This window comes from Ascidia mentula, chromosome 8 (assembly GCF_947561715.1).
Source record: "Ascidia mentula chromosome 8, kaAscMent1.1, whole genome shotgun sequence".
Taxonomy (NCBI): domain Eukaryota; kingdom Metazoa; phylum Chordata; class Ascidiacea; order Phlebobranchia; family Ascidiidae; genus Ascidia; species Ascidia mentula.
In genome coordinates, this window is record NC_138573.1 from 16,121,776 (window position 1) to 16,137,282 (window position 15,507).

At 37.7% G+C, this 15,507-nt stretch overlaps 2 protein-coding genes across 3 annotated transcripts; both read left to right on the forward strand.

Annotated features, from left to right (window-relative positions):
- Nucleotides 1-638: 638 nt before the first annotated feature.
- Nucleotides 639-10,805, forward strand: LOC145912587 (protein tyrosine phosphatase type IVA 3-like). 2 transcript variants are annotated; one of them, XM_083000111.1, is made up of 8 exons: nucleotides 639-806; nucleotides 1,153-1,273; nucleotides 2,785-2,990; nucleotides 3,252-3,391; nucleotides 6,664-6,756; nucleotides 8,397-8,527; nucleotides 8,830-8,904; nucleotides 9,288-10,805. In XM_083000111.1, the coding sequence occupies exons 4-8, from the start codon at nucleotides 3,287-3,289 to the stop codon at nucleotides 9,394-9,396; spliced, it is 513 nt and encodes a 170-aa protein (XP_082856237.1). In that variant the 5' UTR covers nucleotides 639-806; nucleotides 1,153-1,273; nucleotides 2,785-2,990; nucleotides 3,252-3,286; the 3' UTR covers nucleotides 9,397-10,805. The 2 variants fall into 2 exon arrangements, with proteins under 2 accessions (XP_082856237.1, XP_082856236.1); XM_083000110.1 differs by having other exon boundaries at nucleotides 3,284-3,391.
- A 1,649-nt stretch (nucleotides 10,806-12,454) lies between these two features.
- On the forward strand, nucleotides 12,455-15,120 carry LOC145911139 (V-type proton ATPase subunit E-like). Its single transcript, XM_082998389.1, has 8 exons — nucleotides 12,455-12,523; nucleotides 12,972-13,039; nucleotides 13,127-13,192; nucleotides 13,382-13,491; nucleotides 13,564-13,630; nucleotides 13,733-13,891; nucleotides 14,124-14,306; nucleotides 14,640-15,120. Exons 2-8 carry the CDS (start codon nucleotides 13,001-13,003, stop codon nucleotides 14,700-14,702), a joined length of 687 nt encoding a protein of 228 aa, XP_082854515.1. The 5' UTR covers nucleotides 12,455-12,523; nucleotides 12,972-13,000; the 3' UTR covers nucleotides 14,703-15,120.
- The last annotated feature ends 387 nt before the right edge of the window (nucleotides 15,121-15,507 follow it).

Consider the following 15,507-nt stretch of genomic DNA (forward strand, 5'->3'; position numbering starts at 1 on the left):
GTTTTATTGTGCGACCCACAATGAGATATGACCAAACGAATGAAAAACAATTAATTGATAAAAAAACGATGTATACACATGCAATTTGCTATCAATGCGAACATTTAGAAATGCTTTGCGAACCATCTGAAATAGCTTCGCGACCCACTGGTTGGGAAGCACTGATTTAAACACCATTCAAAGTTTTTTCAACGCTTTAACATTGGGTTGGCATACCTTGTAATTTTACATGAAATGTTATTTTTGAAATCCTAGTCAGAAAAAAGGGGTTATATATAAAAGATTTTTGATATTTTATTTGTGTTGCTGTTGGCTGTGTAATTAGCGTAATACGTAGTTCCTAAATATAGGGCGTCGCAGCGTGCGGGTCTCCAAAAAAGGTCAACATTTTGTGTGTAGGATAATGCCATGATAAATGTGGTTGGGCATTTAAAATTGGTCAAGGTGACTGACATATATCGAAAGGGATCATGATGTATCATATATAGTAACCCTAATTTAATATTACTTAACATTATGCAACAAATTTAGAATGATGATTAGCACAACCAGGCACTTGGGAGCGCCAAAGAGTTGATGACGAAATCGACTCTTTTCCTTGTTTCTTAGCAATGTCAGGTTGTCAGGCTGGAATTTTTGTTGTGCTCGATATTGGAGCTATTTTTAAGGGTGTGCTTGTACTGAATTATTCTTACGTGACAGGGTTTTACTGTGCAATCTCTTGTGTGTTGATATTATTTTTTTGCGTGCTCCTGGGACAGAAACGGGATTATTATCTTCCACAAATGTTTGTCTTGCAACCAGTGGTAAGTTCATAAAATGTTGTTGGGATTTTACTTGCTAGGCTACCCTTATTTCGCTGCGCCCAACAATAAATATGTGGGTTCATAAGTATGTTGAAAGTGTGCCAAGTTTAATAGTAAACAAATGAGCGCTTGTCGATGACTAGATTAACATGCTACATGTTTAATGTGTCAAACAAACATGGTTGGTCGTTGGTCATACATAAAATAGTTACATCAAAATTCCTTTCACTTGTACACATATTATACTTTCAGCGTCATTCAAAAAAGTACCCATTCAGTTACATTACATATACTGAAAAAAAAATGTTACCACCATTCTTTGACAAAGTTTTTCTTATGTTTGTAGTCCAACCTGTCAAGATATTCATTGCTGCTCCCACGACCCCTGCAGTGTTCAACAGTTTTCTTCTTCACCTGCGAGGCACAACACAGACCGTGAATCGCTTCGCCTACTTATTTTTATACAAGTAAGTTGATCATAAAAATTATTTGATTAACTGTGGTCCAGTTTGAAAGGTTTTTCTTCAACTTGGTATTGGTATATGAATGTTAGACTTTCTAGCCACAGGACAAAGAAGTTAATTGTAAAGCAAGGCCGTGATGATTAAAAGTTTTTGCTTGAAAACCCTGTTGAATGAAGCTTTCAGAGCATTTTACAGAGAGCTGTTATGATAAATGTATTTAAATCAATTCAACATGAAGAATCTTTTGTATATATATATATTCATTCGATACAAAATCTACCGATTTATTAAAATGATTAATTTGTCAGCAGTTGGTTGACTAATATCAATAGTTCTCCAATATGAAATTTCTGCCAGAAAAAACTGAATGAACAACTAACTTACATTAGTTGGCCCTTGTTGCACTCACATGTGTACTCATGACATTGAAGTTTGGATTAGGAAACTGTTTGTTAATCCTTGTAATCTCATATGTTGTCAGATTGCAGTGGCATGTGTCACATCATTTGACTTAACTCTTGAAGGGCATGACTCTGTAAACTGATCATTGCCTTTGCACAACAGGTAGTAAACAAATGTTGTTATTATGCAATGGAAATTTAGTTGTGGTTAGATTACAGTAATGCAAGCATGAATTGGAGGAATGTTGAAACCAACAGTTGTAAACTTTGGTATTAGGCTTTCAGTATGTTGCCTAAATGTTTTGGTTATGCATTGAGGTAGTAATTAACTGCATATGTGGTAAGAGGATGACACTACTTGTGTAATTTTTGTTCATGCCTTGTGATGTAAGGCCTTCAGATAATGGGTGGTGTGTAGATATTGAGTCATCTTTGATGCTGTTGAAATACCAAAACACTGGTATTTTTAGTTGAGCACTGTTTGTTGGTTTGTTTGGTTTTTATGATTGATGAAAAGACACTAACATGATCCAATTTAATCACAGTATGGTGCACCAGTTTTATTATTGCAGGTTTTAAGTTGTTACATACCGTTGTGGTTTCATTATGTTGTTTGTTTGTTCTGGACCTTAAAGTCATCATTATTTAAACTAAAGGTATTAAGTGCAACCAGTCTTACATTATTTCAGTGCTCCTCAAATTGAAGTAAATATGTAATTCCCTTGCAATTATTCGATGACACAGAGTCCAAGTTGGGAAGCATTGTGTGCAAATAATCACCTTTTCATAATTGTAATAAAATAAATTGCATTGCTTGGTGATAGCAAAAAAGATACAGTCAGCATTTCTTATAAATTTAGCCATATTTTGTGTCAGCATTGATCAATTTAGATAGACTTATGGGCTCTTTGCAGTTCCCCTCGAACTTGATCAGAACTGTTCAATAGTCTTGTACTTCTCATGTTATTTTTTTGACTATATTGTAGCACTTACCTTATAGATTTCACTGCTGAAATGTTGTATACCTCCATGAAGGTTAAACCGACACTGCAAACAGTTTGATTATAGACATATTCTCTAATAGATTAAAAAAAATTATTTTGTTGCTTGTAGGTTTTCCGATGGGGTGAGGCCTGCCGATTTCTGCATCTTGTGAGTTGTTGTAAAGGTGCGGTACAACTCCCAACAATTTCATAAAGTGAAAGCGACAACACTGCAAATCGCTGCCTCAACTCTACTTGCTCCACTTTTCTACTTCCAAGAAATATTGCCTTCAAAGGCTTTTCATTTTAACAGCGTCTACTTCAGTTTATTGCCTGGTAAGACTATGATTTGTTGTACATGTAAGTGTATCTTAAATTGTAATAAACAGCTGTCAGGATTGTAAGTTACAAAACGTAACAGAAAAGCGGAGATGTCGCCGAACATTAATGGTTGACTTTTGTATAATAGTTGGAATTTTCAAAATAAATTGGAATGGAATGACAGGGTGTTGTTAAAAGTTGTAAATTTATGTTTGTGATCTTGTGTGGCAATGTTGTTATCTCCATATATTTATTATTGCTATTATTTAAATGCAGTTGGACATTTGTCTGTTCATTTGTTGCAATAGTAAATGGCTCGAATGAATCGCCCAGCCCCAGTTGAGCTGCAATACAAGGGGATGAGATTCCTCATCACTCACAACCCCACAAATGCAACCATGGAGAGATTTGTTGAGGTAAGATATGTAGGTGTCTGTTAGGCATTTAAGTCAAAATTATGGGTACCTACTGAAATCTGGTATCCTGACAATGTCATTGAGCACATGTTTATCCATGTGCTGTCATTGATTATTCCTCATTATTGTCATCAGTATTGCATAAATACGAACACCACATGAATACAAAGTTTCATCAAATTACTTCAATGAACAGCATGTGTTTACATATATTCCTGTGCATGTATCTCAGAGTAAGGCTTTGCACACTCTTCGGAACCCTTGCATTCTCCAATCTCAACCTTAAAAAATTGTGTTTGAAGCAACCTTAGTAGGAAGGCAGTGGTAAAATATTTGTTTGTTGTCAAACTTGTGGGTGTAGCTGTAGCACTTGCGTGGTTTTCCTCCATACCACCAACATTGCATATGGTCGTGTTATTGTTGCCCAACATTGTCGACTTTGAATGAAACGGCAGATTTTATAAGCTCAGTGGTTTAACACAAACTGAATCTGCATAAAGAGGGTTGTGAATTGTGTTATAAGGGGGTTGTGAGTTGTGTTAATGACTGCTCCATGCAAATGGTTATTCTCGTTTCACTAATGATGTTGCCATGACAAATGACAAAAAAAAGTAAGCCACATTCATTTAATCCCCAATTGCTTGTTTGTGATTTTTTTTGGATTAGTTTAAAGCATTGAGTCACTGATTTTTTTTGCCTAATTGTGCTGTGGTCTCTAAATGTTTAATTTATTTTTCTAACCTATTTTTCAATACCCATGGAAGTTAACATGATACCTTAAACACCAGTCATGAATAAAAAGAAACTTCGTTGCTAACGGAAAACCCCATACACAAGTTTTTACGTCCCTTCACAAGATATGTTGCATTACATTTGCCATTAGGGACCAGGTATGCTTCCTCCCAAATAAGGAACAGCCTGGTTTTATTACCATGACTTGTCCTTACTTGTTTGTGAGCCTCAAGTAAACAAAAACCGGCCTCCAGTGGTGCTGGCTATTTTTATGAATGACTCACTCTCAGGGAGCTGTGTGTAATACACAACTTGGTTCATGTGATTGCTGGCACAACAGTGTTGTCACGTCGCACTGTGAAGGCATCAAGGGCATTGAAATTTACAAATATGTTTTCTGCCTTGACAAATGTATTTCTTTTTTTATTCAATGCATTACATGTTGTGACACAAAACCATGCAACTACTTTTTAAATTAGTTGGGATTGGCACCCCTTTAATGGCATACACTTAGAAAAAAAATGCACATTTCTTGCAAAGTAAATGTGACTACAGGCACACTTCCATACAACAATACCCACCCAATTGAAAGTGAAATAATGTCAAATGAAAGTGAAATAAAGGCAGAACTACTAACACAATGCAACCAAACTACACTTCTCTTGGGAGCCTTATAAACTTACGCAAACATGTATGGTATGCTGGGCCCTGTTTGTGCTGTGCCGTCAATGACAGTTACCCTGTCACTACTCTTTATGTGTTCACGTTTCTCAATATTCAAGTGTTTGTATTGGAGTTGAGTTTTATAGGTACCCATTGTCTTCTATGGTATGTTAATATTTGCTACAAAGATTAAGTGTTGCATGGTTATCTTAATGTGCCTGGGTTGCTAAAATTTTCTGTTGATGTTTTTATGGGGAGCTTAATTGTATTGTAACAATCAATGCAAAGGCAATGGACCCATAAGTTGCAAGTTAAATGCATCAAACCACTTCCATTGCTTGAAATGTTGCATTATAATTCAATCTCACCAAGTAATTTTCTGAAAGCACATGGTTTTGGTTTCCATTTTGTTGCAGTGCACTATCTTTTAAATTAACAAAAGCATTAGAACCTTGGTAAACTGACCAGTCTATTATATTTCCAGAAACAGAGTCAACGTTTTTAACCAATCAGCACCCTATGAGCTGGTTCGGTGCAATTCGTTAAGCCTTCTTTACATAATGGCTTATTTCGTCGAGGCTTCACCCGTGGGGAATTACGCGAAAAATCCCAACCCAATTATCGCTTATTACCTTGTAGTTGCTATCGTTCAGTTGACTAACAAACTGCAGTTCCTCATGGCCTCTGTGTTCTACGTAATAACGGCTCTTTTATGAGAAGGAATTGCTGGAACGAGCTTAGCGCAGCTCTGAAGATTGCGCAAGAGCTTGCAACCCACTCGGGCCTGTGTTTAAACCAGTTTGATCCAGTTTTCGGCGCCAGTCCCGCTCTTGTCGCTATACTGTTGCTCTTGTTTTTGACTGACCGACCATAGTCTCTACTACGCTTTGTTTATTTCAAAAATTTACCGTTGTTTCGCCTTGGGAATAATGAGACCATTTGTTACACTGTAGTTACTTGTATTTGTATGTAACCGCAAACCTCAACATTAGCTTTCGGTTGGAAACTTGAAAACAAGTCAAGTTGCGTGCGTTTATTGATGTGTTTTTTTGAAAATGGACAAAATTAATAAAGCTTGTCAGGTTGCAAACTATATCAGTAGGAATGGCTCAAACTGTATTGTCTTTCTTGCTTCATAAAAACGTTTTTAGCCGCCTTAATGCAACTGTCGCCGTTTGCCATGTTCAAGGATGTGCTTTTTTCGGTGAAAGTCCCAAACGGAACCATTTAATCGAAAGCTCAAGAGCAACAACAGAAAAAAAACACGAAAATAAAATCTGTAATTCCCTGTTGCGCAACGCCGGGGAATCCCCACGGTCGATGCTACTATGGGAGATAAACAGGGTTTGCTGACGTAGGGACAGCGTAATGCGCCGTGTAGTTTTGACTTGATTTGCGTTTCAAGCTCCTGGTTGGTTCTGGTGCGTTGGATGTTTTGACTTGACACCCACTGCATTCTGAAATGTATTATCAGATTATTCGCAGCTTCTTTGCTTGGTAATATTTATTGATAATATGCACTTTTATTTAAAGTGTGTGTTCCGCGTGACACCAGGATTTCAAAGCACAATATAAGGGGTTATTGAGCTATCTAGTTTTTGGACTAAATCAATGAATATGTCCCTTGACAGGCGCACGAAAACAAATCCGAAAACGACGATGTAGCCGAAAAATTATTCCTTGGCATTCTACTAAAGTTCAGTGGGTTCCTAATCGACTTAAATACCCTTGCAGGGCTCTACGATAGGTTTGGGAAGTTTGGAAACACTACTGGTTTAGACTTAGTGGTACCCCGTTATCCTGCTTGACAGCCCATTTTTTACTTATGCGTGCTTTTGTAATCAATAAACTTTTAAACACTTTTATTTTTTGTTTAGCTTCTGATACAGTACGGCGCAGACACAGTGGTGAGAGTGTGTGAATCAACATACGATAAAGAACCCCTTGCTGCTAAAGGCATCCAAGTAATCGTAAGTGCAAAGCTAATTAAAATTGTTAGTTGTGTGTTGCTCATGAAATTGCCAAAAGAACTGAAACTTTGAAGAACAGCAAGAAGATTAGGAAACACCTGTAATTAAGTAATCTTTTGGTTTTGGTTGGTGCGAAGGTTTAGCCCACGTTATGTTACTACAGTATGGCACACAGAAAACAACATAAACAACGGAAAATATTTCAATTTAAATCGTCCAGGAATTTGTAAAAGCAAGGCTGATCCCGGGCTTCGTGGTTTCCGCGTAACTTAAACATAATGAATTGCCTACTGAGACCGTTGGCAGAAGATTGGACTTTCGATCGATAGCTGGCTATTTAATCGGACTTTCTACTAAGGGAACAGCAGGGGTCACTGCTTAGCACGCGGAGAAAATATGAGTTAGGCGATTATTCAAAAATCAAAACGAACGATAATCTTGGCATGTTAAACGGTAAAATCAATTCCTCATTTACGTGTAGTGAAAACTCTTGTTTGCCGTCGATTGATTCCATTCGTGTGAAACGACCCAGTGTGCCCTGTTGTATTAATTTTCGATCCTATCCACGTTCTGTTTGATGACCGCGTAACAATACGTCTGCTTCTTCATAAATCACCTTGGGTTTGGGACTTTGATGGACTCTTCCGGTTGCGAAAATAGGCAAACAGATCGTTGCTCGCCACATAGCTATGGCCGCAGTGCACACTTCCTTGTTCTCAAAGGTTTCGCATTGTAATTGTAACGTCACTGTTTTGCCTCCCACTACCTTCAATTTCTTGTGACGCGACAATGTTACACATACCAAATATATCCAAGTCAGTTTGTGCCGACGTGTAAGGTTTCTATAAATGTGATTGTTACCAAGGCTTTGCTTACGTCCAATATGAAGTGTTCATCGCATCAGTTGGATGTGTATAAGTGGCGTTATATGTTATGGATCATCTGGAATGAAGAAATGCATTTTTTATTGACCTAAATGTCATTGTGTTCTTTTCGGGCAAGGGCAAGGGCAAGGTCAAAGACGAGTTGTTTTTACCCTGATAATGCCTAGTGTCGTGCCGTCTTGTTATTAAACGCTTGTTTAACATATCTATTATTGAATAAAGGTGGCCGTCATTTCTGTCCTCTACAAATGCCCTAGCGTCCGCTTTTCGCCAAGGACGAGGCAGATTGTCGGTTTCAACAGGTTATTCCAGCAGTTGAACGTTGTTCCAATGCCGCCTTGTATGGATCGATAATTTTTATTAGCTCATTACAACATATTGATGTCCGCAAAGTCGCCAAAAGACGCACATTAGCTGATGTTCCATTCGCTCTTTCATGCGCCCTTTTTCTCGTTTTCCCAACACTTTTTAATCAATCAATGTTGATTCAATCCCTTTGTACCCGAAACAGCTGCTTCGTCTGTGTTTAATCCTTATATTTTGAAGCTAACCACATCACACATAACCTTGTGATGAAGCGAATTAGAAAAACTTGTTTGCTTTTTATACTAATAAACCCAACCTCTGGTGTTGAACACGCTCAAACAAGAGTATTTAAACTCTGCAATGCACGGAAGGCCGAATGGAGGGATATCTTGACAATGCATTGAAACCGCACAGAAATCCCAGTGTCATGTAAACCTCATACTTTTTTAGGATTGGGCTTTCGATGACGGTGCTGCCCCGCCGAAAGGCGTTGTCGATGATTGGTTGAAATTGCTCAAAGCACATTACAAAGAGAACCCGGGCAACTGCATTGCCGTCCACTGCGTTGCGGGCCTCGGAAGGTTAGTAAACTGCCTTTAATACGATCCAGATTCGGAATCGAATGTATTGATTCGCCTTCTGAAGTGTTACATGCTACCGCATGACAAGTGGTTGATCAGGCTTGGGGGTCTGCAGCACTCTCCAACAATATTACTTAAAATGATAAAGTTCATTTTGTAAAAAATATACATTCCTGAAATATTATTGGGAATTAGGTTTAATGAATTGGCACGGACCCAAACTAGTTGGGAAACCTTGGGCTACAAAAAAAACATCGTCTAAATCTCTAAACAATACTAACCAGACCGGTTTAAATTTGCAGGGCTCCGGTTTTGGTTGCCCTCGCTCTGATGGAGAGTGGGATGAGATATGAAGACGCCGTCGAACTAATTCGTCGGTAAGTACACGATCAAAGTCCATGAAACTGGCGCAGTGGGGCGATCCCGCCTTGCTATCCGTAAGCATGGCATTACTTCTCCATGAAACTAGTTTAGTTTTTTTATAAAATTAGTATGTTATTATATAAAAGTCAGTCTTGTCAAAAAAACAGGTCAATTCAGTTGTAGACATAAGACTGATACGGCACATTTCATAATTAGTTAAGTTTTTAAAGCCTTATTTGGTATAGTAACGTTTTTTCTTCGATGTCTGTTGTTCCACGTACAGAGCCCTTTCTATTTTCCACTAAAGTATATAACATGGCCCCTAAACGCTAATTATTGGTGCCATCAGGACTATTGACGTCACACGTGACGTTGTAACCGAAATTTTTCCACGCAGAAAACGGCGCGGCGCGATCAACAGCAAACAATTACAGTACCTGGAAAAGTACAGGCCGAAATACTGCCTAAAGTCGCGCGACAATGGCAACAGCTGCTGTGTGCAGTAGCGCCCTCCAACTGTATCACTTGACGTGAAGTCATGATCTGGGCGTTGGACTGTGACTTCGGGGTCCTTGACCTACCGTGCTTGTGCGTATCTCTTTGCTTTATCCTCAACTTTTCTTTGCTCCGCTACAATTCGCACCCATCTTTGTTTGTGATTACGTCATCTTTGCGACTTTTGACGTCACTTGCTTCGTTTGTAGACGAAATGTGGGCATTGTCCTTTGTGTGATCAAATGTGCATTTGTCGAGTTAACGAATTCGTGAGATGATGTGCAACTTGTCGTATGGCGGATCCGGAATCGATACCTGAATTCGGATCTGAAGTCGATACCTTGTATTCGGATCCGAGTTAATTTCCTGGATTCGGATCGTTTTGTGTTTAAAGGTTCATAGGACGATCATTTGTGCTTCCCACGTCTCTAAAAAGCTCAGCGCATTGTTGATTGTTCCGTCATATGCGCGTGACAATGGTTTGGGCGTAAAATGCGTCTATAGAAGTTCTTCTTTTTGCACATCCCAGTCATCTCAATTCTCGGTTTTATCAGAAGTCGTAGGCAATTTTTTCGTGACTCACGCTTTATCATACAGTATTGCATCTCACGTAGGTGGCATGTTTGTGTTTTGTCTCAACCCACGCCGACTGAAATAACGGCAGAAATGTATGACATAAGGGGGCGGCAAAACCTGGCGGAATGCATTGGGTGGCAAATCTGGGCGTATCGTCTCAGTTTTGGCCAAATTAACTTGTTTCAAAGTTTTATAATTTTCCAGTAACAGTTGCTCGACTTTGGTTTTAATTTATATGTCAAACCGATCACTTGCATTGCCATACACATGTGAACGCTACCACAATTGTCGACTTGTAACATGGCTTGTTATCGGTGTATATGCTTGTGACCTTTTTGGTCGTAGGATTATTGCCACTGCTGTATCACGATAGTTAACCCGTTGTGTGGTAATGGAACTGTGCAAAGCAAAAATAGCGAAACAGAAGACCTCCCAACTTCAAGAACCACGTAAACCCTTTGATATACCAACAAACGCATAACGGTGTATTATAAGCAAGCAGTTGCGTGCAACGAAATCTCCTCTTTTGCTTCCGTCAATCAGATAGTTTCCCCTGTTTAAGCAAAGTGCCTGAAAAGTACATATAACGGCACTGACCCGGATAATGTTTTTTTTCCTTTTTTACTAACATCCTCTCGCAGACCTCATGAATAAGGAAGGATGGCGAGATCAGCCTGGATCGGAGAGTTTTTGGTTTTGTTTGCACGTTTTTGCGTTTGTTATCGACTGTTCTGTTTTCGCTGCCTCGACCGTGGTTAACTCTCTACTAAGACCGACCGCGCGGAATTGGTTGAAGTTGGAGAGAGTTAACCAGCAGTCATCATCCGTAAAATAAAAGTCGTTACCGCAAGCGTGCGAAAGTTTTTCGTATTCCAGCGAAAGAATGAACCGCAAGCTGCTGCGTTCTTCGCACCAATGGGTATCGAATTTTTTTTTTTAATTTTGCCCAAAATTAAGATGAAATCCTGATCGGGATTTTTGCCTAGGATAGCGTGGGTTCGAATCCCGGCGTGGTAAAAAACTAAAATTTTACCATGACGTTAATTTGCTCGGCAATTTTTCCGACGAATTGCGGTCCAAGTTAAATTGTTACAAACGATCACCTTCGTGATGCTTGTGATAGAATAATGGGGCGGTGAAAGTAGAAAAGGCGAAATCCTCACTGCACATCATAAAATTTGTACTTCGTGCAGTCTCGCAATTTGTCATCAATTTATATATAGTATAATCTAGCCGTCCTATGCGTACTTAAGGTAATGTAAATCATCAGTTCACATAAAAAATGTAATGTAAATGTACTTCTGTCAAAAACAATAATCTCACCCCTTAGTAGGTTTCAGTCGAATATATAAGTATTAGATAATGCAAAATTCATCGCAATGTGGGAGACCGTGTCCGAACATCGCACAAAAGTACGTTGAAACAAATGTGTGCCTTTGGAAGAAGTCCGCACCATTGTTTATGCGTTGCCTCAAGGGCGGTGTTTAAAAAATATATGTGATTTAGTTTGGAACCATAATGTCTGCTTTGGGCAGAAGGCACCAGCATGTTGCGGAATGGACCTCTCAGGTATTTCTCATAAATTCTTGCATGGACAGCAGTTGCATTGTCGAAAACATGTATATTTGAGGTTTTTGCAAATTAAATCATTTTTTTTTGCGCGATAATGGCCACAACCTCAATGATTTTGCTATACGTTAATAATTTGAAATACACTTATTCAATAAATGTCACATCAGACGTAACGATTATATCCACTGTATTCATCATGGGATACTGCGAGAGCTCTCCGTGATTGTCGAATTTATTCGGAAGAGACTCACAATAATTTGGTTTCTATTCACGGCTTGCAATCAAGGCTTTCATTTTAATGTCTTGGCCCGCTGCTCTGTGTTTCAACGATTTTGACTACCCTATTACTTGTAGAATTACAATATAAAATCACCTTGTGTCAAACGCATTTATTGTTAAGAATACATGTTTCGCTAAAAATAAGCATCTTCAGTTCTAAAATTCTGAAAAATAAATGCTAAAAACTGGCATAACAAATGGGCTACTGGTGGTAACCTCCAAGAAACTCTGAGTAGCAATGTCTGGTGACCTACTTGTAGTCTTCCTATAGTACTTGCTGTCAAATATTTTTCTGGGCCGCAATTAAAATATTTCTTGTTATTTTAATAATTTTAAAAATACGCCGAAAAATATATTTAATTTGTGAAATGCGGTAAAAATAGCTTCAGTTTTTGTTATCTCGGAATTAATTTCGGAAATAAATGGCACAGAGTTTTAACAACATGTAAATTGTAAAATACGAAAATTTACCTATTTGGACTGTTTATCCATTAAACAACCTTAAATATCACTGTTAACTTATCACAAAAATACAATTCCAATCATTATTTCTATGCCGACCCTTATTGAGAGTCACGAGATATCCTGTTTTAATGTGACGTGAAAGCTAAAATAGATTAGTTAATATCGCAACAGTCGCATAACTACAGCAACTAAAACCGCTGAAGTTTACAGTTTGTCAGAAGACATCTTTTGAAATATTTCTTTCCGGTAAGTACGTATTTTTTAAGATGTTTAAGACAACCGGTAATGAAGTTTGCAAAACAAACCGAGCGTAAAGACATTTTAAATGTGGCTTTGGGCACGTCTTTAATAGCTGGAGAAAATGCACGTTGTAATTTCTGTGGCGTGCCAACTTAAAAAAAATAGTTGCATCTACAAGCATTTAATTTCTCTTTCTTCTGGATGTATTCTCTACAACAAGAAAATGCGCATGAACAATTGTGAATTTACATCACATGACAATTTTTTCGTTAGAGCGGATGAGGGCCAATAAAATAAACGACGAGATATGTAGAGTTTGTTTATTGTCGAGTTTGCTGCTTATTTTGTAATAAATGTGATGTTATTGGTAATTGTGAGGTATAGGAAAAGATTGTGTAATAAATAATGCTGTAGTTATTTGCCAAATTCAACGCATGTGTTTGTTCTTTTTTAGTTTTTTGTACCAAAACTAAGAAAACTAGAATGAAGATGGGCTTAAGTGACTCTGATGTCAAAAAGCAGGTTTGTGAAGTGATGTATTCTAAATTATCACTTTATTTCATACGTTATTACAGTTTTGACCATATCTTATTTGTTTCTATTTTGTAGATTGAGCATATGATAGCATTTATAGACCAAGAAGCAGATGAAAAAGTTGATGAAATCAGTGCCAAGGTAAATGTTTTTGTCTGTCTAAAAAAATGCTTTTGTCAGTCTGAACAAATTTGCAAATTTTAATTCAATAGCTTTGAATTAATATAATGCATATCTGTTTTCTTAATATTTAAGTTTAGCATTTGAGCGTATTAAAAAGTTCTTTTCAAAACATAATGGAATATAATTGTTTGATATTTTTTCCAACAGGCAGAAGAAGAATTTGAAATAGAGAAAAGTCGACTTGTTCAGCAACAAAGGCAAAAGATTCAATCATTTTATGAAAGGAAAGAGAAGCAGTTAGAACAACACAAGAAAGTGTAAGTTGTATTAATTTGATACCAATGTTTACTTTCTAAATTCTTTTAATTAATTTATCTGTGTTTAAACAGACAACAGTCACAACTGATCAATGCATCACGGTTAAAAATTCTCAAAGTTCGTGAAGACCACATTGAGGTATTGAACCAAACACCGTCTATGCTAAGAAAAATATTTAACATAATTATTAACTCCAACAACATTGTTTTTGTAATTTTAAATAAATACCAATATTTGCAGGCAATCCTGAACGAGGCAAGGGGAAGGCTTAATGAAATCCAAAATGACAAAACTCGTTACACTGAACTGTTAGCAGGGCTTGTTGCTCAGGGATTGTTTCAAATTCTTGAAGATGTTGTAATTGTGTACTGCATGCAGAGTGATGTTGAACTTGTAAAGGTAAACCTTTTTGTGTAGACCTAAGTTATTCATACCATCTGTCAACAGACTGGCTATAAGAAAGCAATTCTGTATTAGCTGCAGACAGATGGCCACTGTTTCGACCTAAAAGGTCTCATCAGTGCAGCTGCTGTGACTGTCAGACGACTTTGCTGACCAAACGGAAAGCAATTCTGTTTTTTACATTGACAATGAGCTACCAGACGGTACAAAAACTCTTTTCTGTTAACAGACTGCCACGGGCAAGGCTAAAACTCAGTACAAGAAGCAGACTGGTCGTGATGTACAGATTGTTATCAATGAACAGGACTTTCTGAATGTGGACACTTGTGGAGGGGTTATCATGACCAGCAAGAATGGTGCTATAAAAGTACAAAACACACTTGATTCCAGATTGGAACTTATGGGACAACAGGTAAACTTCAACCATACTTACACATATTTCTTTATTATTAAAAGATGTTTAAACTATCATTTGAATTATGTAGTAAGCCCTTCTGTATATAAGTTATAACTTCAATTGTAAATGTAATTGGAAGTATTGAGCTAATTACAAAAAGGTTGGAATTTTTAATGTTTATCTACTACTGCTGTAAATACAACGATAGACTTCAAATATTAATTATATGACCTCGCAAATTGCCAAATGGTTTAAGCTGCCCCATATGTCTTGTATATTGTGTCATTTCATAAAAACTCAAAAAAGTTGCATTCATCTCAGAGAATTAGCATTTGTACTTTCTTTCAGATGATGCCGGAAATTAGAGAGACCCTTTTTGGGAAGAATCAGAACAGAAAGTTCCTGTCCTAATTTTTGCTGGATTATTTCAGCACTGTGGAAAATTTTACGGTTGCACCATATGTGCTCATAATATTGCTGTCTGAATGTTTACTTCAAACTCATTACCGCCCTTTGGGAAACGACATGCCAAAACTTAGCTGGTTTCCACCAAAACTTTCCAAAAACTAACAAGCAAAAGACCACACTTGTGAAGTTGTTTTATTCAATCTTATTATATTCTTTGCTCATCTCCAATTTTGAGACACGTTTGTCACTTTTGGGTACGCAATAAACTTGTTCTTTGTCAAAGTTGTTTGATTGTGTTTGCTTCTTATTAGTTCATCACATTACATTAATATGTCATCTCCTGTATTCCATATTCTGTCTTTCGTGATTTGGAGTTCTCTGTTTGTGCAATAAACAGTCTAAATCGCTAAATAAAACCTTTGGAAAGTGTACTGCGTTATTCAACTTGTTGCCAGGATCTGGTGCGAGCATGGACCAGTGGTTCTTAACCTTTTGTGCGTCATGGCACTTCTACATAAAGCTTGTGCTGGCCCCTTGTTAGACGGCATACAAAATTAAGCCAAACAAAACTAATTTTAAAGTTTTATGCGACGCATTATGAGTGGACGACTCGCGGCTACCCAGTGGGGTAATATAGGCTATCGTCGAGAAGCCTGGCACAGGCAATAATTAAGAATAACGGTTAAAGTGTTTCATGTTATTGCATGACAACGCACACAGGATCGCCGTACTCCAAGGGCCCCTACTTGAAACAAAGCCACTTCCTTGTTAGGTTAAGGGACGTGTCTTCTAAAGCGAAACTAAGGTA

Excerpts from the sequence above, each read along its gene's own strand:
- LOC145911139 (XM_082998389.1), top strand. The coding sequence starts at position 13,001 with ATGAAGATGGGCTTAAGTGACTCTGATGTCAAAAAGCAG. Across the intron at positions 13,193-13,381 it reads TTGATGAAATCAGTGCCAAG|GCAGAAGAAGAATTTGAAAT; the intron begins GTAAATGTTTTT and ends TTTTTCCAACAG. Across the intron at positions 13,492-13,563 it reads TTAGAACAACACAAGAAAGT|ACAACAGTCACAACTGATCA; the intron begins GTAAGTTGTATT and ends GTGTTTAAACAG.
- LOC145912587 (XM_083000111.1), top strand. The coding sequence starts at position 3,287 with ATGGCTCGAATGAATCGCCCAGCCCCAGTTGAGCTGCAATACAAGGGG. Across the intron at positions 3,392-6,663 it reads CCATGGAGAGATTTGTTGAG|CTTCTGATACAGTACGGCGC; the intron begins GTAAGATATGTA and ends TTTTTTGTTTAG. Across the intron at positions 6,757-8,396 it reads CTAAAGGCATCCAAGTAATC|GATTGGGCTTTCGATGACGG; the intron begins GTAAGTGCAAAG and ends ATACTTTTTTAG.